Below are 23106 nucleotides of genomic sequence, written 5' to 3'. Positions count from 1 at the left end.
AACCAAAACTTTTCATAAACATAACCAGTTATAATAAACATGTTTTCTCTGATCCTGAATGGAATTTTAATAAGGAAAGTTCGAAAAAAAAGAACCTTTCAGTACCTCGGTTAAGAGGAGACGTTCTGGTGTGCGGAGGAATGTAGTTTGTATCTGCTGTGTCAGACGTTATCAAGCCACCTTGCTGCTTTGTTAAAGTGGAGTTAGTGCCTCTGCTTTGTATTAAGGAGTAGTGACTGACTTTTTAACCTCGTGGTTTGGGAATCACATCTGCAATGAGACGTCTTAATAATGCAAATACTTGAAGTCAGATATTTTTATACTGGCTTAATATTCTCACCAAAATAAATATGGAGGAGTTCAGTTGTACTTGGAAATATTACTGGTGTAATTGGAGGGCAGATGAACACACACAAAAATCTGGAAACTGGAAAAAATTCTGTCTACCTCTTGTTTCAAATTCATGTGTTACAGTTTGGTCTGCATTATGTGATGGTTCAAATGCAGGTAGAGCTTACCGTACCTTGAATGAGTCATTTATTTGTATCTTGTCTTCCTGATAAGGAACAGGGTTTGAATGAATTTAATGTATGCAGTTAGCAGATAAGATGCACTTTCTCTGCTTTTGGCTTAGGTTTGTTAGTGCTATCGTTGGCACTGTTTTCTGCCTCATAATGAATAGTTAATTACCAGCTCATAAGCACACAGTTAAGCATGAATGTATTTAAGTCCTAATGTTTTTATCTGAGATTTCTAGCATTTCAAAGCATCGGCACTGTTACTTCCTTGCGACACATCCACACCTTGTCCTGTCTTTTCTCCAATATTAAAACAAAAGTCATTTTTTTTAGGAACTGTTTTTTCTCCATGCTAACAGTGAATTTCTTCTTCCCTACAGTAAAGCTGTGATGGATCTGTTGGTTGATTTATGCAGCCGGTATCATTTGAATCCATCCCAATACAGTCTTGAACTGAAGTCTTTGGGAACTGAGCAGCCTCTGAGTTACAAGGCAAACACTTTGATAGGAGCACTGGACGTACAGACAGTACTTCTGAAAGAGAAGGTGCCTGATGAGAAGATAAAGCGACCTCTGCCACGGGCCCCTGAGGTCAGTACCCTGTAGCACTGAAACAGTGACGTGAGATGTCATTTCATTCTTAACATTTCAAGTTTTTCCAACCTTTGCATCTTCAGACCAGGTGAGAGAGGCCTGAGATTGACTCTAACTTTTTCTACAAGTTAAATGATTTGCACACAGATTGGCAGCTGCCAGTCTGGACTGCAGCATTTACAACTTTATGTTGCATGCAGTTGTTTAGATGGAAATTTGCTCTTGTAAAGAACTTTGTTCAAAGACTTAAATGATGGAAATTGACAATAGTGGTTAACATGAGGGTTATGGGATTGTGCGGAAGTAGGTGGAACTTTGGTAATATTTTGTTTGCCACCTTTATTAAAGATAAGGGAGAAGACTGTTCAGTAATAAACGTATTTCACAGAATTGTGAATATTGAGAAGTAGCCATTTTTGAAATATTTCTTTGTTGAATTTTTAATTATCTTGGACCAGGATAGTTAATATACTGCGATGTTTTTCAGAGTGGCACTTGTAAACATTGTCCAAAAAAAAAGTATCTGATTCCTTTTCTTTACTTGCCTGTTTTTTCTGATTCTCTCCTTAATGATAGGTGTGTTCTGAGAATTTTTGTTTATTTTCAATAGGGTTTTGTTTTGTTTTGTTTTGCAATAAATATGCATGTGGGGTAAGCTTGTGTAAAATGAATGAAGACAATACGGATGTCCCTCGTACATTTTCCATTTTCTGAATGAAAACCTTTCTCATAAGAATGCATGGCCATCACAGAGGGAGAGCTGAGACTTTGTGCTTGTTTCTACAGAAGTCTGTGAGGCTGGTGGTGAATTACCTGAAGACACAGAAGGCAGTGGTTCGAGTCAGTCCGGAGGTGCCTCTCCACAACATCATTCCGGCTATTTGTGAGAAGTGCGAGGTCAGTCAGGAGCACATCGTTCTTCTGCGAGACAGCATCACTGGGGAGGAGCTGGAGCTTACCAAGTCCTTGGAGGAGCTGGGGATAAGTGAGCTGTACGCCTGGGACAGAAAAAGAGGTGAGCTGCGGCTGAAAGCGGTTGCTGCTGGGTTAGATGAGGTGTCAATGGTATTATGGGCAACTGAAGGACGTTTTGGGGGCCTCAGTCCCAGAGAGTAGCAGCCAGGTCAGTGGTGTGCCCAGCTGTTGCTAGCTGCTCTGGGGCCAGCACCAGGCTTTGCTAGCCCCTAGCACACGTTGGCTTAGGGCAGGGCGAAAGGAGGAGCTTTGTACCTCCCAGAGCTGCTGTTGGTGCCACGCATGTCACCTGGGGTCCCGTCATCGACCTGTGCTGTGGGTCAGAGAGAAAGAAAGAGGAGACGTGCCATAGTCATGGCAGCCGTGAAAGCGGAGAGGCAGAGGCAGCAGAGTGGGGCTTGTGATAACAGACTGTGGATGGGTGCAGAGGTGGTTCCTCCAAACAGCAAAGCTGCTGACAATTTAGTGAAGAGGAGCTGAGAGGTATTTGTATTTAAAATTTTGTTCTCTTGGTTATTTCTCCCCCCTTTTCTTTTCTCATAGATGATGTTGTAGCAGTAGCTTCTTGGGCTTGAGTTTCATCAGCCTGTGTATTCAAGTAGCAGAATTATGCCGTGTGTTTTTAAGTATACATGCTTTAAAGTACATAGTGACAAGTGCTACTTCCTTTGAGGTCAGAAAGTGGTATTCATTAAAACTGTCTCCTGCAGTTTGTCTCAATTGGTATCATTTCCAGCACAGTAGACGTCCTTACTTATTGTTTAGATAATGTCAGTCTTGTATACACTGAGCAGCAGGCTTATTTTTTATTTATACGGTTATTTATTTATGTTGACGTTCTGTCTCTCCTTTCAAACTCCTGTGGTAAGTGACAGTTCTAACTCTATATGAGCCAAATTTCAATGAGTTTAGACTCTTAAGTAAACTAAATGTCTCCTTTTCCTTTGAATTGTCAGCATGCTCAAAAAGTTGCTGACAACATGTCATAACTGAATTTAGTGTTTTTCTTTTTTCTTTAAAGACATGTTTACTGTAATTAAGCTAAGCATTTTGGAGCAACATATTGAAAATGCATAGTATTCAACAGGACTTGTTCAGCATACTTCAGGGACAACTTACGGAAAAATTAACCTAGTCCTTCCTTACATTTTTATTTTTTAAATGAAAGTGATCATTTATATATAGGTGCTATATAGGTCTGCAAGTCCAGGGTTGAAAAGTCCAATTATCTTGTACAGTCAAAAACAAGACTTGACTTCAGGCCTGAGATTACAGCAGAAAATTCTGTAACACTTGGTGCTGCTCTCAGCATCAGAAAAAAATATATGTTATCATTTTGAACCTTTTAGTATACCTTTCATTCTGATAGTATCCCCTGTTCCTGAATGTATGTCAGCCTTCTCTGTATCCCTCTCAGTCTGCACTGTGGTCCTGATGAGAACAGTAAATACACATGAAATTTAGGAAAGGTTCCCTTTGTTCGAGCAAATTCCTTCCTCCCATATTCTCATCTGTAACCTTCCAGCAGAGTAACCCCATTGCTCCAAAAAGCATCTGGCCTAAGGATTGTGCATGGAGTAGGTTGTCCAGGCTATTTAATTACCAGAAAAACAGATTTTTAAAGTACCTTCTCACTAATGAGTGTGGCACCAGAGGTGCTGAAAGCACAGGCTGCATTTATAAGAGCAGATTCTATTAAAAAACAAAGTGCTCCTTCCCTGAAGTAAAAATACCGAAGCCAAAATATAGAAAGACAAGCTCTGCTGCCACCTGCTAACACAATTTGGTGTAGCAGCTGAAGCAACTTCCCTAGTGAACCGACAAGGAACACAAACTTTTTCTCAGCTAAGCAGCTTCTAGTAGGAGCGCTGCATGTCTGATGTCAGATAAGGTTTTGTTTCCACAGTCCTTAGGACACAAACATTAGGAGTGATGAATGAATAATGCTGCGGTTTACTGGGCAATACTAGAACTTTAATATGTCTTCTCTTGTCCTTTCATTGCCTGCCTTTTCCAGTTCCTCCATCAAAAACTCAGTCTGAACCTTCTCTGAACTACAGAGGTACTGTACAGTGATGCTGAGGGGAAGTCAGCTTTCCCTTCCTGCTGTTTGTTGTGGCTCTAGGAGATGGATCTTTAACATCCTAGTGTAAAGCGCTGTCAAGAAAAAAGCTATTTTCACAGTCTGTGCTGTCTTTTGGACCGTGTTGTTCCCGTGGTCATGCTTTGCGTCAGAACCAGCACACTTGTGTGCATAATGCTCATAATGCTTGTTCAGTAATTGCCACTAAAATGCCAACAATTAACAAATTTTGTCATTTAACTGTTGTCCATCAAAATACCAACAATTAACAAATCCTGACATTTAACCACTGTCTGGCATCGTATGCTTCTACGCAGATTCCAAACCTTTTATTGTTACCTAAAACATGATTAGCTGAATATCAGGAATACTGAAATCTCAAGTCTTCTGCATTGAAACTTCTTATAGTAGTGGAGACAAAGTCTTTTGAGACCCATGAGATCTTCCACTAATTCCAATTTACTTGTAATGAAGCATTTTAATACCAAACTTAAACATATGCATGCATGTTGGATAACTCTGGGTAGATGCCGACTTCTGAACTACTACACTAAATAGGGTTTGATTAGATGACATTTGTGCTTCTGCTTCCAGTTATACAGAAAAGGTGTATATTTAATATATTTTTCCTCCACTAAATCTGTTATAGTTAAATTAATTATCCTCAAGAGAAGAATGATTGATTAGTTACTTCTTTGCATTGCTAGTAGTAAATACAACATAACCAAAGTAAAACAGTGAATAACTTCTATAACTTTTCAGGTAGGAAGCAAACAGTGACAGACATTGAGTGAATCTTAACTCATGGCCTGTTCCCTCATGGCTTCACTGAAGCCAGTGCTTTTTTTCTTAAGTCGTTGCATGTTGTGGCTTCTTCTTATACAGAGCATGATGCTAAAGTGAATAGCAGCTGTGCTTATTTCAGAAAAAAAAATATGCAGATTGCTTGTTGTTTTGAGATGGTATGCAGTGCTTAAGATCCCAACTCCATTTAGATTTCCATCAAACTGCTGATATCAGCAGTTACTACCATGGCTTACCATTGTCAAAGACTAGCTGAGCAAGGCAATCACGATCCACATCCAGGTGCAGCCCAGCCCTGAGTAGAAAAGAAGAAGTTTCTGGTGAATGAGCTTAGGCAGTGCTTCGTATTTGAGGAAGGTATTAATGTGTTACTGGATATATATTTTTTTTTTTTCAGTGGAGTTGCAGTCTTTCTTAGGGATAGTTTCTCCCTGTTTTCCCCAGGGTTCACCACCTCTACTTTTCCATTGTGCTTTGAACTACTCTATGTGCATAACACCTTCTAACACCTTATGTTATGGATGTGCAAGTGATCCTGTGTGAAAATCATGTGCTTTGTGTGAAATGCAAGTTAGTTTACCAAAGTTCTGGGATAAAGTTGTCTTTTTTTTTTTTGTGTATGTGAAGTAGACTTTTATGTGAAGAAACAAGTTATTTTGTATGCTTTATTAATTGTTATTAAACAAGTAAATACTTAAAAGAGAAAGCAACTTTTCTGTGTTAAACTCTTTGTGCTAGTGGGATATTCTGATGTTCTTGAAAGAGAATAAATCTCTCTACCTTTATGCAGTGTTCATTTAAAAAATAAAATAAAATTGAGTTTGACAGTCTGTATATCAAATGTCAAACTAATGTTTGTTCCCCGTAAGGTATGACCTTATCACATCACTCATCCAGCTGAACTGATGAGGGGGAAGTTGTAGGGAGATCGAGGGAATCAGACAATCCTGAGGAGTACTAAATTGTGATCAAAAATTTACTAAGTTTATGACTTTATTATTCACTTCACTGGATATGGGAACAAACTTGGAGCAAATAGAAGTCTAATGAAAAAGAAAGCGCAGGATCTGGCATTTACTAGATACTGCAGTTCATAACATTGCCAGCTCATAAAAATACAGCATTAACCCAGAATGTATTAAAATACTGATCTTTATTGCAGAAATGTAAAAATTTTCTATTGTAATTGTTTCAGAACCAAGTCGAAGTGTTTCGCTAAGCAGTGATGCAGTAGAAAAAGAAAAGAAAGGGTTTCTGGGATTTTTCAAAGCTAACAGAAGCAACAGCAAGGTAAGTGTTTATCAATGTACTACCTTGATAAAGAGAATTGATTTATTTCCAGATGTATTTTTGTATTTTGTCTCTGGGCAATGGGGTCTGTTGTTGATTTGGTTTTGTTCTGCTTTTTTTTTTTTTTTTTTTCTCCATGCAGTCATCTTTTAGCAGATGCATAAACTACAGTTAATCAGTACAGTCTGATGGGGATTTCAGCTAATTCAAGGAGTTGGGCATATTAACCACTTAATTTTATTTTTTTTAAATGCTGTTACTTCAGTAGGTAGCAACAAAAGGCAGGAGTTTTAAGCAACTTATATCCACTTATTAGTAGCACTCAGATTGAAGAGGAAAAAAAAAAAGCATTTATGAAGGAACTGATGCAATATAGAACACATTACTCTAGATATCACGTAGAAGTGTCTTATTAACTCGTGTGTGTGTGTGATACTTTGTTTTAAAGCATTTATATTTTCAGTAATCTGTACTTTTGCGTTATTGCCATCTCCAGTCTGTAAAACTGGTGAATTAGGTGTAGAAGAAAGCTCACAGTACTAAAAGGAGTAATAAACTGAAGGATCAGTGTCCACAGGGGTGCATGTTGGGCATTTTTAACTTTGTTTTTAATTTGGAGTTGGAAAATTCAAAAAAGAAAGTTTGTATAAAAACTTGCTTCAACTAAACTCAAGATACAATTAGAGTTGCTAAATTTAAATAACTTTAAACAATTAGAGAAGAAGATGTGATGGTGACTTTATAAGGAGAAAACTAGAAAATAATGTTTATGCATTCTCTGTAGATCTTAGAATTTATTGAGATGCCTTTTTGAAAAATATGTGCCACATTGCAGAAATTAAATATAGTAAAAATTTCTAGCTCAAGAACATACTACACTTTTAACTTAACACTTTTTACTTCCTTCACTATAATTAGCTGTGTCAAATGATTTGATTATAAAGTATTTATTACTTGAGAATGTCAGAGTAAAATAGCATTTTTCTTTTGTCTTATTTTAAAAGCTTTCTAAGGCTTTTGCAGTGAAATCAGGTTAACTGGTACTAAGTAACGTACACTTCCTTGATGGACCAGTGTTACTTTTAACCCTTCCAGTCTCCTCAGTCACATTTTTAAAACTGTATAAGCTATCCAAAATTTTTATTAGTTCTCAGCCCTTTTTATTATGATCAAATTTGGAGTGTTTTTATCAGGCAATGGCTTCTTGTGTGGACACTTTATCGACACTATGTTGAAAAATTTGGTCAAACATGGATGCTGATCTATTCTTAACATTTTATGAAGGATGATGCATCAGAGCTGTATTTTATGCGATAGTAAGTGAGTCAGTTTTGTGTGTTTATCCTCTGTAAGAAATTATTTCCCATTTAGCAGGGAACAAAAGCATAACTAGAGTAATAATACAGCATCTGCTTGGAAGAATCTAGATCACAAAGGAGCTCAGCACAAGCCTCTAGGGCATGCCATGGCTCTGTAGCTGCTCTGGAGGAACTGAACATATTGCAGCATGAAGTTTACTGTGTTAAAGTTGTTCCTCTGTTCCCATTTTACTGAACCTCGTTATGAAGTGTCTGCTCTCGGAGTTGTAATTCCAGAAGCAGCTCAGATTTAGCTTACAGAATAATTTCACTTACAACACTGGAAAAGAGCTTTGAAACCTGCCAGTGCTGTGGTTACTGCAGTGTTTTTTTCACAGCCGAGTTTGGAATGAGTGTCCTAGAAATTACAAACTCTTTATTCTTTTATACACCACCCCCCTCTCTTCTTTCTCATGCTTGTAAATCAGACACAGGAGGTCATACTCTGAGGTTGCTTTTTTAAAGATATATTTTAATAAGTGTTAAAGATGCGGAGGGTCGATTAATAAGGTACAAGTAATGTTTGTCCTGGTAGGTAGTAAGAACTGTTCAAACAAGTATGAGGAACAACTTGTAAATCTGAAGTGAAGGTGTAAGTCTTGCTGTCAGACGAGTCTTGCTGGCTGACAAGTTAATTGACTTTTCCTGATGATGTCTTTATTGAACTCTTACTTTCAGATGTTGAATAGTCTATAGGAAGAGGGATTAAAACAACAGTTTTATTTAGACCTGCAAGGAAGTCATCATTACCTTTCCAGTATGAACCTCTAGCAATTTGAGCCCAAATATTCAGAAAAATTACTGAAAACTGAAGAACTGTGCAGCACACAAGAGCAAGCGTTAAGTGGCCGTAATACAGCTGGCTGAGTATTATGGCAGATTTCTAGACAAAACAACAGTGAAACTGCTGAACAGATGTAGTTAGCAGAATGGGGGCAAACTAACTTCTTTTAAGAAATGATTTAATAAGTTTATGAAGGGATTGTATGGGGGGATGTGCTGTGGTTTCAGAACACACACACGCAGGCCCAGAAGGTTTTTTCCAAAACTGTTTTTAATTGTTACTCCCTTAGAGTTTTACTCCTCTGCAAGACTTCATTCGGTTCTGCTTACTTGTTTAATTTCTTTTTGTTTGCATCGTCGTTTGCATACACACACACAAAGACAGAATCACTGCATGGGGCCGTGTGTAGTCTCTATTTTAGAACTAGTTACTGGCAAGACTTGTCCAAAGTCTTGAACCCAGGGCATGCTGTAGAGTCGCATACATTTACAGGGAAGACGACTTCTTTTGCAAGGGAAGAAGAGAGCACTAGCCTGTGTTGCAAGCTGTCTGGGATCAAGTGTCACTCCGCTCTATAGGCCCACACTCAGATTTCCATGCCCACACACATACTTGCTTTCTGAGCTCGCTGAAGGCAATAATCGTGGTATGACAATACACTAGATCTAGCTTTTAGAGTTCTTTTTTTTCTGCTATATGAAAAACACCATGACACAGAATAAAAGCAGAAACCTATTCTCATGTTTGATACAAACTGATTGAAGGTATTTCTTTGGTTAACTTCGTGCTTATAGGCTTAATGCCAGATAAGGTATCATCTTCAGTCCATTCTAATTTTATGCTGGATCAGTTACCCTCTGTTCTCCTGAAGCTGGCATAAAAAACATAAAGGTGTCATGAACCCCATATCTTTTTGATGTGAAATGTAGCCACGTGCCTGAGGCTAAATCAAGATTAAATTGGCACTGCTAAGCAATACAGCAGTGCAGAGGTCCTTTGCAGATGATCATGGGATCCAGGCTTGAGAGGGATATATGAAGCAGTCACAGAATCACAGAATCACAGAATTTCTAGGTTGGAAGAGACCTCAAGATCGTCGAGTCCAACCTCTGACCTAATGCTAGCAGTCCCCACTAAACCATATCCCTAAGCTCTACATCTAAACGTCTTTTGAAGACTTCCAGGGATGGTGACTCCACCACTTCCCTGGGCAGCCTGTTCCAGTGCCTCACAACCCTTTCAGTGAAGAAGTTCTTCCTAACATCTAACCTAAAACTCCCCTGGCGCAACTTAAGCCCATTCCCCCTCGTCCTGTCACCAGGCACGTGGGAGAACAGGCCAACCCCCACCTCGCTACAGCCTCCCTTGAGGTACCTAAAAAGAGCGATAAGGTCGCCCCTGAGCCTCCTCTTCTCCAGGCTGAACAAGCCCAGCTCCCTCAGCCGCTCCTCGTAGGACTTGTTCTCCAGGCCCCTCACCAGCTTCGTCGCCCTTCTCTGGACCCGCTCAAGCACCTCGATGTCCTTCTTGTAGCGAGGGGCCCAAAACTGAACACAGTACTCGAGGTGCGGCCTCACCAGAGCTGAGTACAGGGGGACGATCACCTCCCTAGCCCTGCTGGTCACGCTGTTCCTGATACAAGCCAGGATGCCGTTGGCCTTCTTGGCCACCTGAGCACACTGCTGGCTCATATTCAGCCGACTGTCCACCATCACTCCCAGGTCCTTCTCTGCCTGGCAGCTTTCCAACCATTCCTCCCCCAGTCTGTAGCTCTGCTTGGGGTTATTGCGCCCCAGGTGCAGGACCCGGCACTTGGCCTTGTTGAACTTCATGCAGTTGACCTCAGCCCATCGGTGCAGCCTATCCAGATCCTCCTGCAGAGCTTTCCTACCCTCAAGCAGATCGACACACGCACCTAACTTGGTGTCATCTGCGAACTTACTGAGGGTGCACTCGATGCCCTCGTCCAGATCATCGATGAAGATATTAAAGAGGACCTGTCATTTACATGTGGGGGGAAAGAAGCTCTGTGCTTGCAACCCTGTCTCTGCAGGTATAGCAGAGTGACAACCTGGCCCTTGGTGCTGCAGGACCTGCTTGCTGCTACCTGTTTTCTTTGCCTTAGAATTGTTCTGGTTTCATTTTCTTACATGCTCCTGTTAATAGATCTTTTGGGGCCTTGCCTACATCAGAAAAATGTTGCAGACTACTTCAGTGTTTCTCAGCAATCAGATCTAATGCTACTGCAGCAATTCATCCTGGTTCCATAATGAGGTTTGGTGCTTTGCTGTGGCATGTTTCTGCTGTTTTCTTTGCTTTGCTACTTCTGTGTAGGATACTATTTGTGTTGCAGACAGAAGAACACTTGAGGATGAACAGAGATTATGGTGAGGAGGATGTTTTTAGTTCTACATCTACAAGTGAAGGAAGCTTGGATGTAAGTACTAATGTGGCCTGTAGATGCTACTGCATTCCTATTAGATCCTCCAGTTTGAGTAGCCAGAACCCACTGCTGTTCCCAGTGCTTAGCCAAGTAGAAGTAGAAATAGCCTACTTCCTAGTTTAGTTACCTGGGTTCACATCTTGAAGTGCAATGCATTTTCTTCAGATAAAGATCTTGCTAGCTTAATTATAAATCATGTTTCTTTCAAAGTTAAATTCTAAGCAATCATGAGCAAAAAAGCAAAAAAACAAGGGTGTAGTTGTGACTTCCAAACAGTGCCTGATGCAAGCATGTGTTTATGTGCCTTATCTGTGACATTTCTTATAAAGCCACACCTTTCTCTTTTATCCCTTTATGTGTCTGCTTTCCGCATGGCAGCATTCAAGTTGTTTCTCAAGTAGCTGGGGATGGAGAGTACTTTTGTTTTAAATACTGTTGATAACAGAAGGGGGTTTTGTTACATACGTGAGTAGGTTTGGGGGCACAAAAATCCTGTGAACCACATTTAGGAAGGTTTTTAAGTTCCTGTCAGACTACGAAACTACCAGGATTTAGGTTTATAATTAGTAAGTGTGAATCCTATATATTTTTGTAAGGCTGTTCTTTTGGATTTGTAATCATAATAAACGTGGTGTCTTTCTGTTGCTTTTTTTTATTATTATTACTATTATTATTACTTGTCTCTTTCTTATGTTTTCAAAACCTGGAGAAGACTGTGTTGATGACATGATAGAAACCTGAAATGTGAGACTTAGATCTGAATCCCCATTTTACAAACAAATATTTGGAGAAAGAGTGCTGATCCGCAAAATGTGCAAATCACTAGTCAGGGTGAAGAGTGACAGAAAATTACAGAAAAAAATGGAGGAGGAGTGATAAAACAGAACCCAAATTAAAGAATAATAATAATAAAAATTATATGAAAGAACTCAGAATGGGGAAATAGATGGAGAAATGATTGGTTGTGAGATTAAAAAACACCTAACTCTTCAAATCTGTGAAGCCTTCTTATATGAAAGAGTACAAAAGTTAGAAAGTGGTGTATGACACCAAAAACTTGGGTGACACTGTAAAAAGACTGTTTTGTTGAGGTCTCTATTGATATAAAGTTATAGTACAAGGTCATGTCAGTAATTGAAATACATGAGATAAAAGTCTACAAAAACCTTCATAATCTTGCCAAAAAATAAAATATCTGTTGTATTCACTGCCATTAAACATTAATCTCAGTGTCTTAATACCCAGCTATGACAAGAGGAGGAGGAAGAAGAGGGATTCCAAGTGAAGATATGATGAAGGTAGTTCAACTATGCTGAACTGTCTTTTATACTAGCGTGTGGTGCTTCCTCAGAAGAGGGATGCTTCTTTTTAATTTTTGTAGGGAATCTCATAGGGCAAATTACAAATGAAGACCTTTTTTTCCTTTGTCATTGATGAAAAATGTTCAAACCTGTCTTGTCAAAACAATGTAACTTTTGTCTTTTGAAAGCACAAACAATAGAGATTAGAGACCAAAGGGATCTCGTAGTAGGAGGTAAAAAAAGCATTACCTTTTAATTCAGCTACATCAACACCTTCAGGTCAGGGATTTTTTTTTCTTTTCTCTTAAGAGCAATTAATCTTCAAGAACAATGTAGCCATTGTTCAGTGTTTATATCTTCAACTTCTGGCTTGACACTTTTGTTTGAGCACTGATCCTACTAAGTCATAAGTACATACTTGAATGAATGTATTTAAATAGTTCAATTTAATTCTGTACTATTCTGTTAAAAGTTTGATGAGAATGTATAAAATAAGTCTAACTGATTCTCTCAGCAGTTCAGGACATGAATCCTTCAAACAGGCTAGATGGGCTTTAAGAAAAAGGTAAACAATTGTGAGATCTTAGGTGGAAAAAAATTCTAATATACTGTAAACTCGGCATAGACAGCTAGCATAGATCACTTGTATAAACATATGTTCGATACATATGTATCTTAACATATGTTAAGATAAAATTAATCTGGAAATTCCAATGAAGGCACTTCTTCTAAAATTCAGCTTAGCAATTCCTTATGGGCTGGACTTTGAGACCCCCAGTCATTCTGAGTAATTCTTTATTCCAGTGATTGTAGTCTCATTTATATACTTCAGGGTAACTGAGTATCCTTACTCAAACTAAATGGTATCTTACATGGCCATGTATGTCAAATATACATGTAGATCTCATTATATAGAAGAAATTTTAATGGGGTAAGACAGGACTTCCTGCAAATTGTCATGCAGTAGAGGCTTCCCATTCCGTGGTTTCACAGAACCATAGAATGGCTTGGGTTGGAAGATACCTTGGAAGACCACCCAGCTCCAACCCCCTGCCATGGGCAGGGACACCTCCCACCAGGCCAGGTTGCCCAAAGCCCCATCCAGCCTGGCCTTGAACACCTCCGGAGATGGGGCACCCACAGCTTCTGTGGGCAGCCTGTGCCAGTGCCTCACCACGCTCTGAGTTAAGAATTTCTTTTAAATATTTGATCTAAATCTCCCCTCTTTTAGTTGAAAACCATTCCCCCTTGTCCTACCACTTTCTGCCTGCATAAAATGTTGCTCTCCATCTTCTTTACAAGCCCCCTTCAAGTACTGGAAGGCCAATATGAGGTCTCCCCAGAGCCTTCTCTTCTCCAGGCTGAACATCCCCAGCTCTCTCAGCCTTTCTTCACAGGAGAGGTGCTCCAGCCCTCTAATCATGTTTGTGGCCCTCCTCTGGACCTGCTCTAACAGCTCTGTGTCTTTCTTATGATTGAAGGCCCCAGACCTGAACACAGTACTCCAAGTTGGGCCTCACAAGGGCAGAGAAAAGGGACACAATCACCTTTCTCACTCTGCTGGCCACCCCTCTGTTGATGCAGCCCAGGACGCAGTGGCCTTCTGGGCTGCAAGCACACACTGCTGGCTCATGTTGAGCTTTCTGTCCAGCAGAACCCCCAAGTCCTTCTCTGCAGGGCTGCTCTCCCTGAGTTCTTCTCCCAGCATGTACTCATGTCTGGGAATGCCCTGACACAGGTGCAGCACCTTGCTCTTGGACTTGTTGAACCTCATTCATTTCACGTGGTCTCAGCTTGTCTAGGTCCCTTTGGATCACATCTCTTCCTTCTGGTGTATCAACTGCACTACTCAGCTTGGTGTCACCCGCAAACTTGTTGAGGGTGCACTTGATTCCACTGTATATGTCATTGATAAAGATCTTAAACAGCATTGGTCCTCAGATGGACCCTGGAGAGACAACACTTGTCACCAACCTCCACCTGGACTTAGAGTCATTGACCACACTCAGGCTGTGGCCATTCAGCCAATTCCTTATCCACTGAATAGTCTGTCCTCCAGATTTTTTTTTTTCACTGTTGTAGGTCATCTTGAAAGCATTTTGCGTTGCAGTGCAGGAATTAAAACCAAAGTTCCAGAGTAATTTTTGAAACGAAAATATTTTGGCATTGCCTTTCAAAGATTGTCTTCAGCATAGTGCAAGGAGTTACACTGTCTGGATCAGGAAAATCTTTCTTGCCTATATGGAAATAGGCAAATCGTGAAGTACAGCTGAGTTGTGGGCATGATGAAGAACTTTGGTGTTCCTTGTTTAAATACTTTTTTTCACTATTATATGGTGGTAATGTGCACTGAAAAATGTAAGAAAAAAATAGGAAAAAAAAAAAGTAGAAAAAGTAATGACTCTGTTCTAGTGTTAGCGTGGTTTTTTTGTTTTTGTTTTGTTTTGTTGTTTTTTTTTTTTTAACTGAGGAATATGAAGGGATAGAATAAAGCTATAAGAATTAGGAAGTCTTTGATATTTATTGAAGAACAAGTTATATTCCCTTTATATACACCAGAACATCCTCAGTTCTTTATTTTTATAAATAGTTTTTTAATTATTAATGCTTTTAAAATGTTGATTGTTGATGAAGAAATTGATTTTCAAAATCGAGATGGGAAAGTCAACAGTTATGCTGAGATGAAAGGACACTTACAGTATCAGCAAAAATAAAGAAAAAAAAGATAAAAGAAAAATTTAACACTGCAGAGACTGTAAGAATGGAAGAAAAGTCTTTTTCATGACAGTCTTCAGAATGCAGCAGTTCATTTTACCATACATCAGTAAACGATTTAATGGATCTGAAATTTAATGGTATGTTGTAAACAAAGCAGAAATCTCTTATTTTAATTTGTACCAATTTTATGCTAAGCAGAAGAGCTTTTATGAATTCAACATACAAATGAAGCAGTTGGAAGTTGCAGCACAGTTAACCCTATTTTTTTTTGTGCGTCAAAGACGGACTCAGCTGCAGTTGAGAAAGAAAGGGGGAGTTTGTCATCTCTGCCACTTGGTGTCACTGTCCTCAAGTGAACAGTTGATCAAGATGAAACCTGATACTTGGAACACAGTACTAAAATTAGCTCTTTTTATTTTGGGGGCCTTTGTGTTTTCATAAATCAAGAGTGAAAAAAACACATCCCAAGTGCTGAACGACGTGTATCTCTGATGTGGAATTTGTTTATGTAATAAATCAGCTTGGGAAAAAATATTTAAAAGTACAGCCAGGGACACTTATCAGAGGATTTGAAACTTCAGCACAAAGTCTTATCACATAAGGTTTCTCTAGTTCAAACACGATTTCAGCAGACCAATATTAGAAGATTTTCATCAGCACATATTTAAAAATTTAGTCTTTGGTATGTGTATGACTGAATATGCCACTCAGAATCACTAATATGTTACTCAGAATCACTGAACCTCAGTGAAGCAGCTAATTTAGTAGTTCTCTGCTTAGTGAATCTGTCATGGCCATTATTACATATGCTCATGAACAAAAATATCCAGGAAAAAAAAAAAAGTACTTTTGGGTTTCAAACAGTTACCAGATACATTTAGGACATATGTATAATTTTTTTGTAGTTGTTGTTTCTGGTGTTGTTTTTATATTTACTTGTGCTTTTCTTTGATTTACATACCAGTCCCCATACAAAAAACAAAGTCAAAAATCCTGAAGAAAAATACTGCCCTAAAGTTTGAAAACAAATCTTGAGCACTTCTGGTACATTAGTAACGTTGGCAGTCACTTCTTAAATGGTCGAAATAGCTATTTTCCCTATAAAAGGTTTTAAAAAACTTATTATTTACCTTTTCAGGGCCTTGTTTGCTCTTAATATATTCTAACTATGATGTCTCAGAGCTGGCAGGAGTTATTCATGATGCACTTTCTAAATTCAGAAGTGCTTGGAGGCTGATCAAGTATGGTTATGCAAACATAAAAGAAAACGTGATTTCTTTTCAACCATCTCAGGCTCCAAGTGACCAGTGAATATCATCTTTGCTGTTTAGTATTTCACCTCATGTAGCCAGATAGTAAGAGCTGTAGCAATGAGAATATTGTTCATGTCATCTAAATGGAAGTGAGTAGACATCTACTTTTAATATGTTTTTTTTTTTTTTTTATTTCTGATAATTGCATTCACTTTAGATCTGTATTCTTGTTTCTTGGTCTCCTGGCAGTGCTTAGGATGTTGTCTGCATCTATTTGCACTTGCAGGGTCAAATCCTGGGATACTTCTATTGCATTTTACACAGTTAGAGATATCTGAGCAATGACGTCAAAGGCATAGATTTGTGATATGGCTTTGAAGCAATTTTGCTTAGCGTAGTTTTGTTTGCAAAATTTAAAACCCAACATGAGTATGGAGAGTTGTCTAAAAATTACAACAGATTGGTCTGTCCTCATCACTCTTCTGTTACAGGGTGCCCATAAGCCAGTAGAGGTGGTTAACAGAGAATCACACTCAAGAAGATGCAACATAATTAAAAATGCTTTCTCTTGTGCAAAGTTTTACATGGTTAAAAGAAAAATAGATTTATTACATACCAATTATCTAAGATGAGATTCACCATCACATTAGTCATGTCAGTTTTATTTTGATGTCCTTTGATATTCTGGAAAAAAAACCATTTTGTTAACTTTTCTTGCCAAGTAGTTGAGCTTCACTAGATTCAACAGTCTTGTAACTGGCATTCACAAAATTCAAATAGGTAGCAAACAAGACAGTTATCAACTTTTTTTTCCTCCTTGTCCACTGAGGGCAGGGGAAGAAGTAATTTGCTCTATGTATAGCAATGAAAATCTAACTGGGAAATAATTCTGACTGTGTGGAGGTTTCAGAAGGGATTTAAGAGACTGTGAAATACTTATCACCTAATCTGGGCTGCAAAACCTACGAAAATATCCTGGGGTTGAGCTACACATACTTGATTCTGTCTCGGAGTAGAAGGATGGATTAGGTGGATTAGGTGCCTTTCATCAAGAGTTATGTCTGCTGAAGAGATGCAGCTATGTGGTGCGCACTTACAGGATCCCCTGTCTCCATTTATGTGAATCATAGATACGTTCATATATTTAACATAATACCTTCAGTTTTTTCTTCAGTTATGTGGTAGCAGAAGGCAAGAGCTTGGAACAGTGGCTGCTTGCCATGAGCCTTCAAGTTCTCGCTCCAAAGCATGGTGTTACTAGACCTCTTCAAAGACAAGGTCCTTGGAGTTAGTGTGGAGTGTAAAAGAAGTCTGGTTCTCAGAACCAGCTGAACTACTTTGTCTCAAAAAAAAAAAAAAAAAAAAAAAAAAAAATAGCCTTAGGCAGACACCTGGAATGGAAAGTCTCAGCAGCTCTGGTTAAAGCATCATAATGTTACAAGCTATTGAAAACAGACTCTTGCGAAGAGACATGTTGGCTGACCCATCTTCTGGCTGTGCTTCTTAGCTTGTACAACCAAATGCTGCCAACTTCATGCATTCAGGAATCACTTGTCAGCTCCTTCCCTCACCACACAAAAGTGGCTTAAGATCATGAGATTTGGTAACAAATCACTTAGGCTGGACTTTCCCTCCATTCCACTTCAGAGTGCTGGGTTTGCACAGGTCACTTTTTTGGCAGCAGTGAAGGTTTTGTTAAAAATAAAGATTGTCATGTAGTCGGTGATCACCAGAAGTTGCATCTTTACATAAAGTTGTGTGGTACAGAGTAAAATCACTACAATGCATTGCATTTGCCTGCTTGTCATAGATCAAACCAGGCAATAAGAAAACAGCCATGTCTTTAAAAACTGGAGTTGTGTCATTCTTCTCCCTTAGTCGCTGCTGGTGAAAGGGCGACTCTGAAGGTTCTGTTCCACCAGTAGCTTCTGCAGGGAGTTTTGAAGGAAAAGCTCTCTAGCTATGTAGGGCACTGGATCTAAGCATCAGAGTTTAATTTACTGAGTTTTGAAGCCACCAAAATCAACACTTGAGTCACATGTTAAACTCTGACCATCTTGTGTATATGCTGCCGGCCTCTACTCTTGATGAAATCTTGAGTTTAAGGCTTTTACTTTAAAAACTTACCACCTACCACTGTTAGCCATAATGCGAGAGATCAAAGTTTGGATCCCTTCTGTGCCTTTGGAGACAGCAGCCAATCTATCTCTCTCAGGACCATTATTGAAAGAATTATTTCCTCCTTTGTAATGAAAACCAAAATACTTGCTGGGCTAGAGATGCTTGGAACAAAGCTGTGAGGTATTCTTGATGTGGGAAGCACCCTTTCGTAAAAATACCCAAATATTCAGTGACTCAGAAAGACAGACCAAGAGCAAGCTTAACTATTCAGACCAGTAACAAAATAACTTAAGTGTGGTGGCAGCTCTGCGTTCCAGTGCCAGCGCCGGAGATGTTTTTGTATGCTTTATGCTAAGCAGATGTTGGATCCAGCAAGTAAGTTGTCACTGAAGTTAGAAGCAGGGGAGCCAAATGGCCACTGTTCACTGCTGGGATGAGTGGCCTCATCTCACTCTTCTTCTAGTGTATTTGTGTGTTTGAACAGAGCATAATCTCAATCTGCTCCGGAGAGAAGGAAGTTTGCTTCCTCCTAACTAGAATAAAGTTTTGAACCTGGATTTCCCATGTTCTTGCTGAACTGTTGAAGTGGTGGATGGATGGATGGACGGACGGATGGATGCATGGATGAGAAGGACAAGACAGGAGAGAAATCCAATAGCTGCCTCTTCCAGCAGTTAGGATTTGTTTGGAGCCAGGTTTCTTAGCTGTGCCTTGTGCTCACCTCTTGGATTAAGCCCCTTTGCTGACAAAGACAGAGAGACTTGCCAACTTTACTTGCCAACTTTGTCCAGTGGAGGTTAGGAGTTTAGGCAGGAGGTTAGCAGCATAGTTTCTCAGCAGTTTCATGCTCAGCATGCCCAGAAGCAGAATTCAGGCACCAAAGCTGGGAGTAAGCACATCATAAGGATATGTGTCAGGCTTATTGAAGGGAAAGCACAAAGAGGTGTGACTTGGAGAGGCCCAAGCTAACAAGAACGCAGTAAGTTAGGCTGGCCAGATGTGTGAGGCAATTGAGCTTCCAGACCTGGGCTCCATGGCATCCTTCTGTGTTGTGTGGATGTACCTAGTCGGGCTGGCGTAAGTTGGCTCAGATATCTCCCTCGGATGTTTAATTAAGACCTTACGACACACCCTTAACCACCCAAATCCTTTTATGTCTGATTCATCTTTTGTTACTGATTTCACTGAAAAGTTTTGAAGTTAACTCACTGAAAAAAAAAAAAATAGAATAAAGCAGCAGCTAATAAGGCCGATGGCTTTTAATTTACATTAATAAGGGGACATTAAAAAAACAAAACAAAGACAAACTTAAATTCCATTTGAGATTTTTCTAGTGACATCTCAACCACTCATGCTTTGCTTCCTTGGTATTTAATATTAACAGAGACCCTTAATAGTGTATAATAGCCTTGTAATACATCTTTGGTCATAATTTATTCAGCTTATTGTTCTTAGTGTAACTGACCAGCATGCAGTGGTGTTGAAAATACCACCTTTAAATAAAAGTTTATCTAAGAATCAGGCTTTTCTGCAATTGGATAAGCAGAAATGTAGTTACTTAAAAAGGGATTTCACATATTTCTGTGTACATAAAATGCTTTTTGTGTTTAAGTTTGGGATGGTCTGGGAATGAGTCAGGGAATTATTAATTCCATTGCAAAGTACATTTCTGTTTGATTTAATGATGGATATCCAAAATATTTCTTCTAAAGCTTTCCAAATGTAACTACTGTAATGAAAGGATTAGTGTGTATTTATGCCAGTGCCCTTTACTAGATGAAATCAGGAATGGCTAATTGCATGTCATGGACTCCATGTTGCTAATACACAATGGAAATTTTTTTTCAGACAGTAACACCTGTTTTTGTAGTGGCATAATCTGAATCACATGTAACCATAGATTCATTATACTCGTCTAAAATATCCTATTAGCATATACAGATTTTAGATACAGCGAAGATTTTCAACACTGGCTAAGGTATAATTTCTCTTCTCTTGCAAAGAATTTCTGAGGCATGAGCGCTAATAGGATTTGGTTCTTTTCCAGCCTCTTCTGTGGACAGCAAAGACTCGATTTCATTAAAAGTAGTGGCAAACAATAACATTTCTTTTAATTAGATGATCTCATGATTTCCACACATATTTGTTCTGTGCATTATTGTTCGTTGGCAAAACTGAGCTGCTTGGTAGTGTGTGAAACCATATGTCTCAATAATATCTTATGGCAGGTGAGAGAGGATTTGCAAAACAACATTTGCTGACAGGACACAATACATTTCACTTTGATGGGGGAGTTTTCCTAAGTGAACTTTGTGGCTTAGCTCTCTCATGCAAAGTCAAACTTACATAAGTCTTCACAGGCCTTACAGGTCTCCCTTTAACTGAAACAGGAGTTGTGCATATGAAGCATGGACTGTATAACTCTCAGTTCCGTGTGTGCTCTTCAGCTGTTAATTGCTGCAAGAGACCTTCTATTGCCTGCAGTCTGTGTAGCTGTTTCACATTCTTCTTTTTAATAAACAGTTGCTAAATTAGGTTTTATTACTTGTAGCTTCTATGCTGATCTTCCCCCTTGTGCTTAACAGAAATGATTACAAGTAATTTCAGACATTGATTTTTCTGTTATCTTCCTGTGTTTAGCTTTTCTTTCGAATTCACACGGCAGCATTTTGGGAGGCAAGTGGGAGAGGGAAAGGAGAGCGACAAATAGTGGTCAGTTTTTGTGAAGATTTACATAGAGTGAAGTTGTGATACCTACAGGTAGATAACTTTCTTGTTGACTTTTGATTGATTGGTTTTGTTGTTGTTTTTGTCACTTACACTTTTAAGCCATTCTCAAAGTACTCGGGAAAACCAGGGAAAGTATTTCTGGCTTTAAAAATGGTCACCTGGAAGGCCAGAAGAAGGGAAATGAGATCAAGGCAAATAGCAAGACATAGCCTTGGAGAGCTTGATGATGAGCAGTCGGTGCAGGAGGTGGACCCATTGACTTTTCCAGTGTCATCCTGAGCACCTGTTCATGTGTTTTTCTGGTTCAGCACCTTGGTGACCCGGTGAGAGCCGGGTGGAACTGATGTCTAGGATGTGAGCTGTACAGCCACTCTGAAGCAAACCAACGAGAGATGGAGAGATTAGCATAAGATTTATGGCTGTTAGTGCCGTTGGTTTGTTTCCCTCCTCTGATTATAACATTTTCTTCTTTCCATCCCAGCAAATGTTCAGGTACACGTCTTGATTTTGATCTCTCCCAGTTTCAGCACAGAGATGGTGTAATTTCATAGACTCCAAATGGAGCTTTTTCTGATTTAGAGTTGTTTGCATAGGACAAGAGTCAGGCCAATAAAGAGCACTATGGAGTTTTGCCTTATAAAAACCTAATGGCAATGGATTTGACAGAAGGGGGAAGGGAAGAAGAAGCATTTAAGACTATTTATTAATCAAGAATTCCAGCAGCGAGGCTTTTCTTGCCTTGATTCTGGCAAATGTACAGATGAGAGATACTGTGCAGAGACCATTTCTGCACAAACAGAGAAAGCCCTTCAAATGTAAACATTTGAGCAGCTGGCATGGGAGATTAGTGCAGCAGGGGTGGGAGGGGGGTAATAGTGGATAGTGGCGCCGTCTAAATTTAACAAACGTTAAACAAGGTCCTTGTTCCAGTTTAAGGGCTACAGGTCAGAAAGGCAATATCAACTAAAAATATTGGCAATTGTACAAGTCAGTCAAAGTCATTAACTAGTAGATAATTAAAAGCAACATGCCTTTCCAAAGCTGCCTCCACCACCACCACCAAAAAAAAAATGTTTTGGGAGAAAAAATTCAATGCAACCTCTTTGAATTAAGGAAAAAACCCTTCCTTCTATGCCTGTGCAAAGAAAAGACAAGGCTTCAAGACTTCTCAGTGCTTTTGCTTTGGATTGTGAACTGTCTTAATATATTATCCTACTTTTAATTTCCTGTGGCTGAATATTAAATCAAAAGAAAGCATCATGCTGAGGGTGAAAGTAGTATAGGGTCTGTTAGCTTTGTAGTAATTTGTTCAAATTCTGTTTAACATCATTTGGGGTGAGGGGCTAGGGGTGCTTGCATTTTGTTGTTTTAAACCCTCTCGAAATAGTTCCACAGCCAGGCTATACATCAGTGTGTCTAATCATGTGCTCTTTCCTTAGGCTTTCTGTTCATAATGTGCATTTTGGTAACACATCTAATACAACTCTTTGCCAACTGGTTGTGATTCGATTAATGCATGTATTTTTGGAAGGGGCTTTAATTTCTTCATTTCTTCAGCAGCAGAAACTAAAGTATCAGTATCTGTAGTCAAATGTAGTGTTTAAAAAATAAGAGCTGTGGTTTCTATTCTGGCATTGTTGTCGTTTTCGTTGAGTTTGGGAATATACTGAAGAAAAAGATATGCTGGAGAAGGGGTAGCATAGTTTAGATCACATTGTTACTGTCTTTTGGCATCGTAAAGTTAGAGTGACCATTGGAGACATGCAGACTGCATGACCATTGCAGAACTCACTAGAGCCAGTGGAAAAATTCCTGTTGGTTTCAATTGGCTTCAGACCATGTCTTTTACAAGCTGTTAGCCATTATCTACACTAGGCCATTTTAAAATCATTCTTTCTTCTGCTACTTTAGATTCTCTTTTGTATGGAGAAAGATCTGCTGGCAACTTCACTGTCCTCTTTGAAAACATAAGAACTTAGCTCCTTTTTGATGGACAGTTGACACAGATAAACCCCTTGAAGTTGCTTAATTTATAGAACATTTTCCCATTGGGGAGGGAGAAAACCCCAAAGTAAACAAGTTAAGTCTTGCAGAAGATGAATTGCAAACAGTGGTGAAGGAAGGACTGGCTTTC

At 39.2% G+C, this 23106-nt stretch overlaps 1 protein-coding gene across 8 annotated transcripts in view; it reads left to right on the top strand.

Annotated features, from left to right (window-relative positions):
* Window positions 1–23106, top strand: part of COBL (cordon-bleu WH2 repeat protein) — a 154263-nt gene that overhangs the window by 45206 nt on the left and 85951 nt on the right. For 5 of the 8 annotated variants that reach the window (XM_082753200.1, XM_082753199.1, XM_082753194.1 and 2 more), the window contains exons 3-7: window positions 899–1109; window positions 1899–2127; window positions 4105–4149; window positions 6170–6264; window positions 10760–10843. In XM_082753200.1, the coding sequence (XP_082609326.1) occupies window positions 899–1109; window positions 1899–2127; window positions 4105–4149; window positions 6170–6264; window positions 10760–10843 (664 nt within the window). The remainder of the gene's footprint in view (window positions 1–898; window positions 1110–1898; window positions 2128–4104; window positions 4150–6169; window positions 6265–10759; window positions 10844–23106) is intronic. The other 3 variants (XM_082753195.1, XM_082753197.1, XM_082753198.1) reach the window with 3 other exon arrangements.

Source organism: Aythya marila, assembly GCF_965140915.1.
Source record: "Aythya marila genome assembly, chromosome: 2".
In the NCBI taxonomy this organism is placed as follows: Eukaryota; Metazoa; Chordata; class Aves; order Anseriformes; family Anatidae; genus Aythya; species Aythya marila.
This window is presented reverse-complemented; position numbering and strand designations above follow the sequence as displayed.